Source organism: Mustelus asterias, chromosome 17 (genome assembly GCF_964213995.1).
Source record: "Mustelus asterias chromosome 17, sMusAst1.hap1.1, whole genome shotgun sequence".
Classification (NCBI taxonomy): Eukaryota; Metazoa; Chordata; class Chondrichthyes; order Carcharhiniformes; family Triakidae; genus Mustelus; species Mustelus asterias.
Genome location: NC_135817.1, coordinates 46,949,528 through 46,962,485, shown reverse-complemented (window position 1 = coordinate 46,962,485; position 12,958 = coordinate 46,949,528). Strand labels below are relative to the sequence as shown.

The 12,958-nt window shown below is 41.3% G+C and overlaps 2 protein-coding genes across 7 annotated transcripts in view; both read left to right on the top strand.

Annotated features, from left to right (window-relative positions):
• Positions 1-4,385, top strand: part of LOC144506445 (X-linked retinitis pigmentosa GTPase regulator-like) — a 111,196-nt gene extending 106,811 nt beyond the window's left edge. For 2 of the 3 annotated variants that reach the window (XM_078232570.1, XM_078232573.1), the window contains one exon: positions 98-1,151. In XM_078232570.1, the coding sequence (XP_078088696.1) occupies positions 98-334 (237 nt within the window). In that variant the 3' untranslated portion in view covers positions 335-1,151. Of the gene's footprint in view, positions 1-97; positions 1,152-4,274 lie in introns of those variants that run through there. The other variant, XM_078232571.1, reaches the window with a different exon arrangement.
• A 4,324-nt stretch (positions 4,386-8,709) lies between these two features.
• Positions 8,710-12,958, top strand: part of srpx (sushi-repeat containing protein X-linked) — a 72,398-nt gene continuing 68,149 nt past the window's right edge. For 3 of the 4 annotated variants that reach the window (XM_078232560.1, XM_078232559.1, XM_078232558.1), the window contains exon 1: positions 8,710-8,951. In XM_078232560.1, coding sequence (XP_078088686.1) covers positions 8,885-8,951 — 67 coding nt within the window. In that variant the 5' untranslated portion in view covers positions 8,710-8,884. Of the gene's footprint in view, positions 8,952-11,585; positions 11,669-12,958 lie in introns of all 4 variants that reach the window. The other variant, XM_078232557.1, reaches the window with a different exon arrangement.

The following is a 12,958-nucleotide window of genomic DNA, read 5'->3' as shown; positions in this document are numbered from 1 at the left end:
GGACTGAAAATAAATATATATTTTATTTGATATATCTGTTATTTAATAAACATGTTACCAGCCTCAATAGAAATGGTGACTCATGGTATAATTGCAGATGACACGGTTTAAAGAAAATTTCATCAAACATCCCGAAGCGAAGGAAATGGACAAGCAAATAAAATCGGAGGCATCAACCAAAGAAAACTCAACTGGAGATGAAACGAATACTCCAAATCTGAACAATTCTTCAGAAGATATTAAAGACACCGCTTCATCTAATCTGAACAAAACAGATTCAATACGGAGTGGTTTTAAAAACAAGTATAAATCAATTACTTGTGTGTTGGTTTAAAGATCCAGTTGGGGAAAGGAGAGGTAATGTGTTCTTTCCAAACGGTTCACAAGATCAATTTGCACTTTAATTATATGGCATTCAAAAATGAAGCCTTTTTTAACTAATGTACATCAATAATTATGTGTCAATACAGGCATCAGTGTTACTAGAATCACTGTCTATGGAGACCTGTAATGAAACCTTTGATAGTAAGCAAATTGGTTTTATTCTTACAGGGTTTCAACTACAGTAATGACATAACGTTTCAATAAATGATTTGATCAGGATAGTGTAAATTGGCATATTTTTGTATGATATGACTATTTCAGAACCATAGCTTTAATGGTGCTTTTCTAACTTTGTCACTTGCTTGAATACTTGCAATTTGTCTGTGTAAATAATTCACAATTTTATAGCAGATGTAAATAGTTTGTCACGTGTTTGAAAATATTGTCCTCAATATAATTTCTTAACACTAATTTAAAACATTTTATATTATGTAGATTTTACTTTTTGAATGGAAAACTGTTTATTCAACTTGAAGTCAGATGTAAACTAGAATCCTCCAAAATACTCATGTTTTTCGGAAAATAAGCAATATAATGAAACTTAGTGTGTGACATTTCAGCAGAATGAAGTGACTAAGAACAGTCTTTTCAAAGAGAAACAATGTTATTATGGATTTTGTGATTTAAAGCTGGTTTGAATTTACAGTAAGCTGTTAAAATATGGTAGAATTCTAAGTGCCTTTAAGAACAACTGTTCTGGAATTTTGAACATCAATATTGAATAAAATGTGAAAAACCACACAGTTTTGGTTTTTTTTTTATAATACAATTGCTGCATTTTAGTTGCTTTACTCTTAATTTTGAAGCAGCAGTTGTCCCAGTTGTAACTGCAATTCTCTTATCCTTTTCAGTGAATAGGAACAATTGTGTAAATACTGTCAACATCTTACACTACCTATAGCACTGGAATTTTAAGACCTGTTTTAATGAAGTGATTCTGCTTTATTTGCCATGACTTTTATACCTCCGTATTTGACTAGATTGTTTACAGCTGAATTTTAAACTCCCAAATGCCTAAACCTATGGCCATCCATTTAGTCCCATACTGTTGCAGCTCTCAGTTTGCTCAACCGCTCCCTTGCATCTCATTCGATAACTTTATCCCCAGCAAAGCTTTTGCTGTCTCCTACACCGGTCCTTCCCCTTCTTTGGCCTCCATCCTCACTCCCCAAAGCGCAAAGTCATGTGCATCCAGGGCTGGGGGTAAGAGTATTAGGCACCTAGGTGAACCTTCAGCCTTGTGTTTCCAATGCCGCCACCCAACACACACACACACACACAAATTTAACTTTCAGAAATGAATATTCTACATTAAAATAATAAATTCTGTATATAATTACTGGTATATTTTACCAAAATGTAGTCATGAAAAAGGAGAATATTCTGATACTGATTGGACATTCTCATTGTTCTACACTTTTCACAAGATATGTAGTAGAAGAAATGCAACTGATAGAGTGGGCTAGATTAAATTACATTCCTTGACATTTACTGATTAACAGTTTTGGAATAGTCATTTGATTTGATTTATTATTGTCACGTGTTGGGATACAGTGAAAAGTATTGTTTCTTGCATGCTATACAGACAAACCATACTGTTCATAGAGTACATAGGGAAGAAGGAAAGGCAAGAGTGCAGAATATTGTGTTACAATCACAACGGGGGTGTAGAAAAAGACCAGCTTAATTTTTGATAGGTCCATTCAAAGGTCTGATGGCAGCAGGGAAGAAGCTGTTCTTGAGTCGGTTGGTACGTGATCTCAGACTTTTGTATCTTTTTCCTGACGGAAGATGAGGGAAGAGAGTATGTCCGGGGTGTATGTGGTCCTTGATGGTACTGGCTGCTTTTCTGAGGTAGCGGGAAGTGTAGACGGAGCCAATGGACGGGAGGCTAGTTTGCATGATGGACTGGGTTATGTTCACAACCCTTTGTAGTTTCTTGCAGTCTTGGTCAGAGCAAGAGCCATACCAAGCTATGATACATCTGGAAAGGATGCTTTCTGTGGTATGTCTGTAAACATTAGTGAGAGTCATATTGGACATGCCGAATTTCCTAAGACTCCTGAGAAAGTAGAGGCATTGGTGAGCTTTCTTAACTATAGCGTCAGTGTGAAGGGATCAGGACAGCATGCTGGTGATCTGGTTACCTGGAGACTTGAAGCTCTCGACCATTTCTACTTCACCGTTGATGTTGACGGGCATGCTCTCCCCTGTGCTTCCTGAAGTTGATGACTATCTCCTTCGTTTTACTGACATTGAGGGAGAGATTATTGTCGTCGTACCATTTCACCAGATACTCTATATCTCTTTCCTGTACTCCGTCTCGTAATTGAAATCTGACCCACTATGGTATACAATGTATGTACAAATTTGTAAAAATGTCACATAAACAGAATAAGGAATATAATATGAAATTTTGAGAGACTGCAATGTAAATATATGAAACTCTACATGTATGTCAGTATATGTGGATGTGTATCAGTCGATCCAGACCTTTCATTCCCATTGCTGAAGCCTGTTTGTTTAGTTATGTAATTTCAAGAATAGTTCAAGAAGATTCAAAATGGTGGATCAATGGACATTACTTAGTCCAGAGTGTTATACAGTCAACTAGTCTTACAAGAATGATTGTATGGAAAGCAAAGTTACAGGCAGCCATCTACACTGTTGTGTGACATACTTGTCATATTGTGATCCTTACAATCTGTATATTAACTGAGACACAAAAAAGTAAGTGAAAATCCACTGAAACAACCACAGCCTTTTTGAAAAATACAGTTTTTAATGAAGAGATTTACAAAAAATTGAATACTGCATTTGTTTAAAAAAAACCTAATATCCTCATTGAATGTAAATAGGACTTGGTGGGTCTGCTTCCTGTCCTGTGTCAGCTCGGTGTCGCTCCTGCAGGAAAATACTGACTTTCTTTGCAAAAGTGGTTACTTCCCTCACCACGACCCCACCCCCGCTTATGTATCATCATTTTACATAGCACCAGTTGTGGTAAGAAAGAGAACCAGTCTAGACATGTGGCTAAACCCATGAGCAGTTTCCAAAAATACCCAGCCTGAAAGGAACAAGCCATTTTAACAGGTTTGGCAAAGATTCAACAGAGTAATTGACAGCAGGATTGTATGGTTATATGGCCTGCCTTCACAAGTGAGCAGTTGTAATATTCCACTGCTCCCAAGTGTATTTTAATTACACCATGTGTGGTAGTAGGCAATAATGCTGGCTTTCTGAGGGATATTACTACTCTTTTATGAGATCCAATGAGACCCTTAAATGACTAATCCTAGACCTCTTGTTTCTGTCCTTTTGTTTAGGATGTGACTTTTGTGATATTATTGTGACTTTAATCTTCCTTCGGGCTAAGGGAGTCTATAAATATGAACTAACTTTATAATAGGTTTTCAGAGTAATCGTTGGAGAAAATAATTGTATTTTTCTGCAATCCAGTAATATGATGTTAACAATGATTATGGAAATACTTTGGAGAAGCTTTAAAGTGTAACTTAAATATTTAAACATTTAAGTATACTTCACTATGTTGATACATTTGGTACAACATTGATCTTGTTTAAAATTTGAAATAATTTAAATAACCATTATGGCCTGCCAAGATCTCACTTCTTTTGTTTGTATTATGAATGCTGCCTATTCCCTTTCCTGATTGTTCCCCACTAATTCCTTGGCCTTCTCAATTCTCTGTGTGTGGTATTTACCTAAATTTTACAAAATGCGTTTGGTGTTTGTCAACTTTTCCATGACTTTGCCACAATAAATCATTTTGAAAATATTTTACACTATATTTCTGGCATCTCAGGGTATTGCATTTCCTTTGTTTTCTAGAGCTGGATTTCTAAATTTTTTTTCAGTTTCCACTATAGTCTCCGACTCCTTCCTGAATTCCCTCATAAAGCCCCTTTTACAGTTCTGCCGTGGACTCTTTGAGGCGTCAGTGAGAGCAGGAGAGTCAGCGAAAGACCTGCGGTGCCTCTTTTAAAGAAGACCTGCCAAGCCATACACCAATTAGGAATAGAATCAAGACCCCAGGGGCAGAAGTCTAGCCTTGCAAGAGCTGCTGGCCAAACAGAGAGGCTGGCAGAACTTGTGCCCAGCAGTGCCACTGAAGAGGCTATGGCTGTGGCCAGAAGGATGCTCCCCCTCACCCTACCCCCAGAGTCCCAGGATCATGGAGGATCCAAAATTGACTTGGTGGCAGGAAGCAAAGGGTAATGATTGACAGGTGCTTTTTTTTGACTGGGAGGCTGTTTCCAGTGGAGTTCCACAGGGCTTAATGGAAGGTCCCTGCTTTTCATGAGCGATGTTAATGATCTCGACTTAAATGTAAAGGCCATGTTTAGAATGGAAATATTGATTGTGCGGTTGATATTGAGGAAGAAAGCTGTGTACTGCAAGAAGATATCAATGATCTGGACAGGTGGCAGAAAAGTGACAAATGGAATTCAATCTAAAGACGTATCAGGTAATGCGCTTAAGGAGGGCAAGCAAAGCAATGGATTTTGCATTAAAAAGATATTGAGAACTGTAGAGGGATGCAGGGATTTTGGAATGCATGCCCACAGATTCCTGAAGGAAAGAGGTCAGAATAATACGCAGTTCAGAAGGCATATGGATATTTTCCTTTATTAGCTAGGCCATAGAATATAAAGGCAGAAGTTATACTAGAACTGGATAAAGCATTAGTGATTCCGCAGTTGGAGGGAGTACTGTGCAAAGTTCTGGTCACTGCATTACAGAAGGAATGTGATCATACGAGAGAGGATACAGGAAACATTTACCAGGATGTGCCTGGGAATGGCTATTTTTAGATATGAGGAACAACTGGATAGGCTGTGGTTATTTTCTTTGGAACAGAGGATGAGAAAGCTTAATTGAGATGGGTAAAATTCTGAGAGATGAATATAGACTGTCTATTTCTGTTACCATGGAGATTGATAACCGGGGACATAGATTTAAAGTAATTGGTAGAAGGATTAGGAGGGAGTTAACAAGAATGTTTTTCACTCAGCTGGTGATAGATTTCCTACAGTGCAGAAGAGGCCATCTGGCCCATTGAGCCTGCATCGATTCTCTGACAGAGTATCTTACCCAGGTCCACTCCCCTGTCCTATCCCCGCAACCCCACACATTTCACATGGCCAATCTACCTAACCGACACATTTTTTGTCTGTGGGAGGAAACCAGAACCCCCCAGAGAAAGCCCACGCAGACGTGAGAGAACGTACAAACTCCACACAGATAGTCACCTCAGGCCGGGATTGAACCCGGGTCCCTGGAGCTGTGAAACAGCAGTGCTTGCCACCGTGCCGCCCCCCCAGTGGGAGTTTGGAACTCTCTGCCTGAAAGGGTGGCAGAGGCATTAACCCTCGTTGCGTTTAAAAAATACTTGGCTATGCACTCAAGGTGCCGTAACCTGCAGGGTTACAGACTAAGAATGGGAAAGTGGGACTAGGCTGAATGCTCTTTTTCAGCTGGCACAGACTTGATGGATCAAATGGCCTCCTGTGCAGGTTTTTTTCTTCCTTTATGGGATGTGGGTTTCACTGGCTAGCCCAGCATTTGTTGCCCATTCCTATTCGATTCCCCTCCAATTTGATTTTCAAGTTTGCTGACGACACCATCATAGTGGGTCGGATCTCAAACAATGACGAGGCAGAGTACAGGAAAGAGATAGAGAATTTGGTGAACTGGTGCAGCAACAATAATCTCTCCCTCAATGTCAACAAAACGAAGGAGATTGTCATTGACTTCAGGAAGCGTAAAGGAAAACATACCCCTGTCTACATCAACGGGGATGAAATAGAAAGGGTCGAGAGCTTCAAGTTTTTAGGTGTCCATATCACCAACAACCTGTCCTGGTCCCCCCCATGCCGACACTATAGTTAAGAAAGCCCACCAACGCCTCTGCTTTCTCAGAAGACTAAGAAAATTTGGCATGTCAGTTATGACTTTCACCAACTTTTACAGATGCACCGTAGAAAGCATGCTTTCTGGTTGTATCACAGGTTGGTATGGGCTCCTGCTCTGCCCAAGACTGCAAGGAACTACAAAAGGTCGTGAATGTAGCCCAATCCATCACGCAAACCAGCCTCCTATTCATTGACTCTGTCTACACTTCCCCCTGCCTCAGCAAAGCAGCCAGCATAATTAAGGACCCTCAGCACCCCGGACATTCTCTCTCCCACCTTCCTTCGGAAAAAAGGTACAAAAGTCTGAGGTCACATACCAACCGACTCAAGAACAGCTTCTTCCCTGCTGCTTTCAGACTTTTGAATGGACTTGCCTTGCATTAAGTTGATCTTTCTCTACACCCTAGCTATGGCTGTAACACTACATTTTGCACTCTGTCGTTCCCTTCTCTATGAACGGTAGGTTTTGTCTGTATAGCGTGCAAGAAACAATACATTTCACTGTATGTTAATACATGTCACAATAATAAATCAAATCAAATCTAATCTAATTGCCCTTGAGAAGGTTTTGGTGAGCTGCCTTCTGGAACCACTGCAGTCCATGTGGTGTAGGCACACTCAGTATTGTTAGGAAGGGAATTTTTCTATGTTTCTAAAACCATCTTTAAAATCCACTTTGATCAAACATTTGAACACCCTTGCTTCCTGCTTCTTTGGCCCAGCATCCATTTTATTGATATGATCTAAGATATGCCTTGGGACAGTTTTCTACATTAAAGGGACCATATAAATGCAAACTGATGTTAATAAAACATCTCACAACAAGTCAAGATAAGGCCTTGGCTATATAGGGGACTAAATCAAGAATCATAGTTCTATGCACTAAAAATGTCTTGTTCATCTGTGCAATATCCCTTTTTTAGAATATGACAGTATACTACTTGCTGTGGACACATTTTTTCTTTCAGTATTGGGAAATTTACAAGGCATCTTTTTTTGATACTTAAAACTTGATTCATTGCTGATCTAGTTCCAAACATATAATGTGAATGTCTACAGGTTTTAAATGCATATCTTATCTTTTGTTTGGTGATGGCGAGTTGTCTTGTTATTGTGTTAGTCAGTCAAAAGAAATGTGAATGAAAGATAAATTTAGTTGGTGCAGGTAAATTCCTAGGGTGAAGTTTCTAATTTCTAAATAAGATGCTTGTGTTTGTGAGAAAGTCAACAAAATTTGCTGCACCACAAACAAAGTGATCCAATGCCTCTACTTTCTCAGGAGGCTAAGGAAATTTGGCATGTCCACTATGATTCTCACCAATTTTCACAGATGCACCATAGAAGGCATTATTTTTGGTTGTATTACAGCTTGGTATGGCTCCTGCTCTATCCAAGACCACAAGAAACTACAAAGGGTCATGAATGAAGCCCAGTCCATCACGCAAACCAGCCTCCCATCCATTGACTCTGTCTACACTTCCTGCTGCCTCAGAAAAGCAGCCAGCATAATCAAGGACCTAACATACCCTAGACATACTCTCTTCCACCTTCTTCCATTGGGAAAAAGATACAAAAGTCTGAGCTCGCGTACCAACTGACTCAAGAACAGCTTCTTCCCTGATGCCATCAGACCATTGTATGGACCTACCTTATATTAAGCTGATCTTTCTCTATACCCTATCTGTGACTACAACACTATATTCTGCACCCTCTCCTTTCCTCGTCCCCTACGGTGGCACAGTGGTTAGCACTTCTGCCTCACAGCACCAGGGACCTGGGTTCGGTTCCCAGTTTGGGTCACTGTCTGTGTGGAGTTTGCACATTCTCCCCGTGTCTGTGGGGGTTTCCTCTGGGTGCTCCGATTTCCTCCCACAGTCTGAAAAACATGTTAGTTAGGTGAATTGGCCATAAATTCTCCCTCAGTGTACCTGAACAGGTGCTGGAGTGTGGTGACTAGGGGATTTTCACAGTAACTTCATTGTAGTGTTAATGTAAGCCTACTTGTGACACTAAAAAATAAGCTAAAGCTAAACCCTCAGTGAACGGTATGGTGTTTTATATAGCGTGCAAGAAACAACACTTTTCACTGTATCCCAATATATGTGACAAATCAAATCAAAGTGATAAAAGTAGGAAAATATATGGCATCCTCTGTTTTATGTGTGTATAACTGAACCCAGATCCCTGGTGCCTCTGAGGCAGAACAATTAGAACTATGATTTTAAAAAATGTTTTTCTATTTAATGTTATTTTCTGCAGTAAACTGAATCCTTACAATCATAACATCTATATTAAAAATGCAGAAATATACTGCAAACAAGTTTTCCCATTCTTATAACTCTGGCAGCTACTTAACCACCCAGTAAATACTGTTGTCAGGTTTTTTTTTGGGGGGGGGTTGATTATTTGGGCACAGCAGTTGGACATTGTTGGCTGTGATCAGGTAGTTTGGGGACTGCCTTGGGGAAGCAGTTTCCGGTAAAGGCGGTGTTTGCTCGGAGTAGTTTAATGTAAGTTTTTTTTTCCCACTTATACGTTGAGGGGGGGAATAACCCGAGCTGAGAATGGACATTTCTATCAAATGCATTCTTCTGTCTGCTGTCTGCATCTTTACAGCGGAGGCGTACAGAGGTAGGTGTGAGCCCAGTTTTTGGGGGTGCTGCAGGCGGGCTTTTGCAGAATTTCTGCCGCTTGTGGAGTATATTTTTTGAGTACAAGGTCGATCTTTCTTAATTCATCGCTGGCGTGTGGAACAGCTTCCTGCAGGGGGAAAATAGGGAGGCTGGGATGTTGGATTCAGGGCTGGTTATAGATGGTTTTGAGAGTTAGACCGCTTTGAGGAGAGAAAATGAAAACCCTACACTTAAATCCTGACTACTTTGGAAGCGAGAGTGGTGTTAAAACCTGCTGGTTTTCCGTGCTCGCTGCTGGAAGGCAGAGAGTGGGGGGTGGGGTGGTGAGGGGCTTCAAATTGTCAGCCTGACTCGCTTGAGCTGAATTTAAAAATAAAACCCCCGCAGATTATCTTTAGCACTTGGTTTGGAGGGAGAGTTGACAGGAAGTTGTGGTGAAGGGGCGGAGGTTGGGGATTGTGAGCAGGGTGTGTGTACCTCAGCCCCGGTGCTGAGCGGCGCTGAGCCCGGGGCGGCTGCAGCTCCTCAAGCCGCACAGCAGCTGGCGCCTGGCACTGTTACCCTTCAGTAGACACTATGCAGCCAGCGCCAAGTCACCATGCATGCACCAAAACTTAGCTTAAATTGCACCGTTTTCCATGTGAAGTCCAGTGAGATCTTTTGGAAATGTTAATTGAAAAAAGCCCAATTGAAATGGGACTCTCATCCAGCTAGGGTTGTTTCATTTGTAGGATTAGTTTTAAAAAGTGTCCATTTCTGCTGGATGAAATTACATTTTCCACTTTTTGTGATGGTAAGAAGTCTCATAACACCAGGTTAAAGTCCAACAGTCCTTGGCTCACCTGATGAAGGTGATGGTGACTTACCTGATGAAGGGGCAACGCTCCGAAAGCTCGTGCGACCAAATAAATCTGTTGGACTTTAACCTGATTGGTTGTGAGACAACTTACTGTGCCACCCTAGTCCAACGCTGGCAATTCCACACCTGATGAAGGAACAGCGCTCCAAAAGCTCGTGATTCCAAATAAATCTGTTGGACTTTAACCTGATGTTGTGAGACAACTTACTGTGCCACCCTAGTCCAACGCTGGCAATTCCACACCTGATGAAGGAGCAGTGCTCCAAAAGCTCGTGATTCCAAATAAATCTGTTGGACTTTAACCTGGTGTTGTGAGACTTCTCACTGTGCCCACCCCAGTCCAACGCTGGCATTTCCACACTTTATGTTACAGTTTAGATCCTGTTTTGTCGACCTTGCCGCTCACTGGCTTCTCCTGCCTCAACGGCATGGAACTTAAAATTCTGAACTTCATCTTCAGACCTTATGTGACCATTGCAAAGTCCAGCGCTGAATTTCCTTCTTCGTGCTTTGATTCAGGCCTCCTGAGCAACTTCTCTTCACCGGAGCCTTGTTGGGGGAAACTCCATGGTCACACTCTCTAAATCTTTCTCCTCTGCTTCAAACTCACCTCTTATGGCCAAACCTTTGGTCACCACTCTGTTAATTTTGGAATGTTTATTGTTATGTATTTTCTAAGTGCATCATTCTGATGAGTGGTGATTGCATTCTGACTGTGTATAGAAGGCACAAGCTGGAGCAGTGATAATTCTTCATCTGTCATCACTAAGCTCGCTATCTGTCCCTTCCAGTACCAACACTGTCTAACTGCAGTGTAGATTATCCGCAAGATGCACTGCAGCAATTTAGAAAACTTACTTTGACAGTAGCCTCCAGCCCAGAAAGGGAAAGCAGCAACATATGGGAACATCATCACCTACATGCTCTCCTTTAAGTCATGCAGGCATATCTTGCCAAAGGGCAAAATGCTACAGATGCTGGAAATCCAAAATATAAACGGAAAATTCTGGAAATAGTGGGTCAGGCAAAATCTGTGTTGAGGGAAAATGAATATTAACATTTCAGATCTGTGACCAGTCATTAGAATTGAAAAGTGTTTCAGATGTACCAAACTTGAAGCAAGAACAGAGGCAGAAAAAGCCGGGAGATTGGGGAAGAATAAAAGGGAAGATCTGGTGACAGGATGGGAGGTGGCAGTGACTTGCAGGGCAGAAGGGATGATGGTGCAAGGCTGGTAATGGGACAATCCATTCGTGGCAAGAAGGTATGCCCATGTCAAATTCACCCAGATCCTCTGACCAAGTTTTAAATGTAGCACGTTTAAAACGAGCAGTTTTATTTAATTTCATTGTGTTGCCAATGGAAAGACAGCAGGCCCTGTGATCAGATGACATTTGAATTAAAATATGATGCTGACTTGTATTTACTACATGATATTAGGTTTTATTTCATTGTATAATGCAAAGGAATATGTTGTAGCTTTGACACATTGCAACTCAAAACTACGTATCTGTGTGTAATAACAATGTTTCTTACAATACGTCCTTGTAATAATTAACAGTTATTCTGTATAAATGTGCCTGATTGAGACATTAATTTCCCCAGGCTTTGCCGATCCTCATACTACTGTCTATGCTGAGAGAGCTAGTTTAGAATCCTGTGTTGCTGCTACCATAGACACAAACAGTCCAGAAATCCCATTCAAAGCTGACAGATTGGTGATGATAAAACTGTGCACACACCGACCATATGCCTGTCTCCAATTCATTTCAGATGTAACCCCATGTCTAATTGTCCTGCTGCTGGCAGGACAAGGAATCTCCAAAGATGCACATCCTCCCCCTGTATATTCCCAGGTAAGGTTTGCATGGCAATTGCCTGGAAAATGCCAACTTCCGATGGGCAATTGCCCTGCAGTGGGAAGCATCTGAAAATGTGATTTAAATCAAAACTTTGGATAATTCTTCCTGTCTTACATCAATAGTTACCCAGAAAAAGATAGAAGGATTAAAACCACTTTTAGCTTCTGGGTAACTATTGCAGAACCCCAATTGCACCACCCCCATTGACTCACCCAACACCCCTGAACCCCCATGGGACTCTTCACCACCCTCACAGGGACTACCTACCCCCACAGAAGTCCATTCTCCATCTCTTGTCCGCCGCCCCTCTCCCCAGTGGGACTACCCCCATCAGAATCGGAACTCACCCCTCCCAAAGGGCAGACTCCCAACTTTCACCGCAACCCTCCCACTCCTGCCCCTAGGCCTGACTCAATCAAACCCATCAACATCACCTTCCCAGTCCCCAAGGCCCAATCCAGTATCCCCGAGTTGGGACCCAATCCCAATCTTGTGGCACAACCCTTTTCCCTCGGGGTTGCTGACATCTACTCAGTCTGGTGAAGACGTGGGTTGGAGAGAGTGACATGAATGTACTGGACTGGTATTTAAATATGATGCTGGGAATTCCAAACCAGTCAGCTGAAAGCGGATAGACAAATCGGCTGTCGGCCTGTCAGAGGTGGAGAGGAACTTGTCTGTGCATAATTAATAAGGTTCTAAGCAGAATCTAGTGTGGGGTCCCACTATTCTCGGTGGTGGGACAGGTGCCACCAGAACCACCCACCACTGCACTTTATCCCAACGGAGAACTCCACCTTAGTTACTGCAGAATACTAACTGTACATTATATATCAAAAAGTGCAGTCTGGTTGTAATTTTCTTTAAGGTCCAATGTGAATTCAACTTTGAAATAAAGTAGTCTATAGCTGTATTAGAAGGTTTGAACTTTTACAATAATTTGTTGCATACCCGTGATAATGCTGCAGAAGAGGATTCCATTTTAGCCAAATACAGGTTAGCAATAAATCTGAGCACAGTGGATGTTAAAGCACAAACAGGCTATCAATATGATGCTTTGTTCTATTGTCAAACACACACAAATATTTACTGCATGACATATCCCAGCTTTAAATCCTTTTGGGAATTCTGGACCCAAATCAGATGAGTTTGAAAGCTGCTGTATAATATTTTCATTTTGTTGCCAAACCTATACCTTGCTCTTCTGAAAAGGTGTTTGACTTTTCAGTATCCAGAGTTTGAAATATTTGCTTGTTGTAGATTATCCTCTGTGCTTGTGCTTGG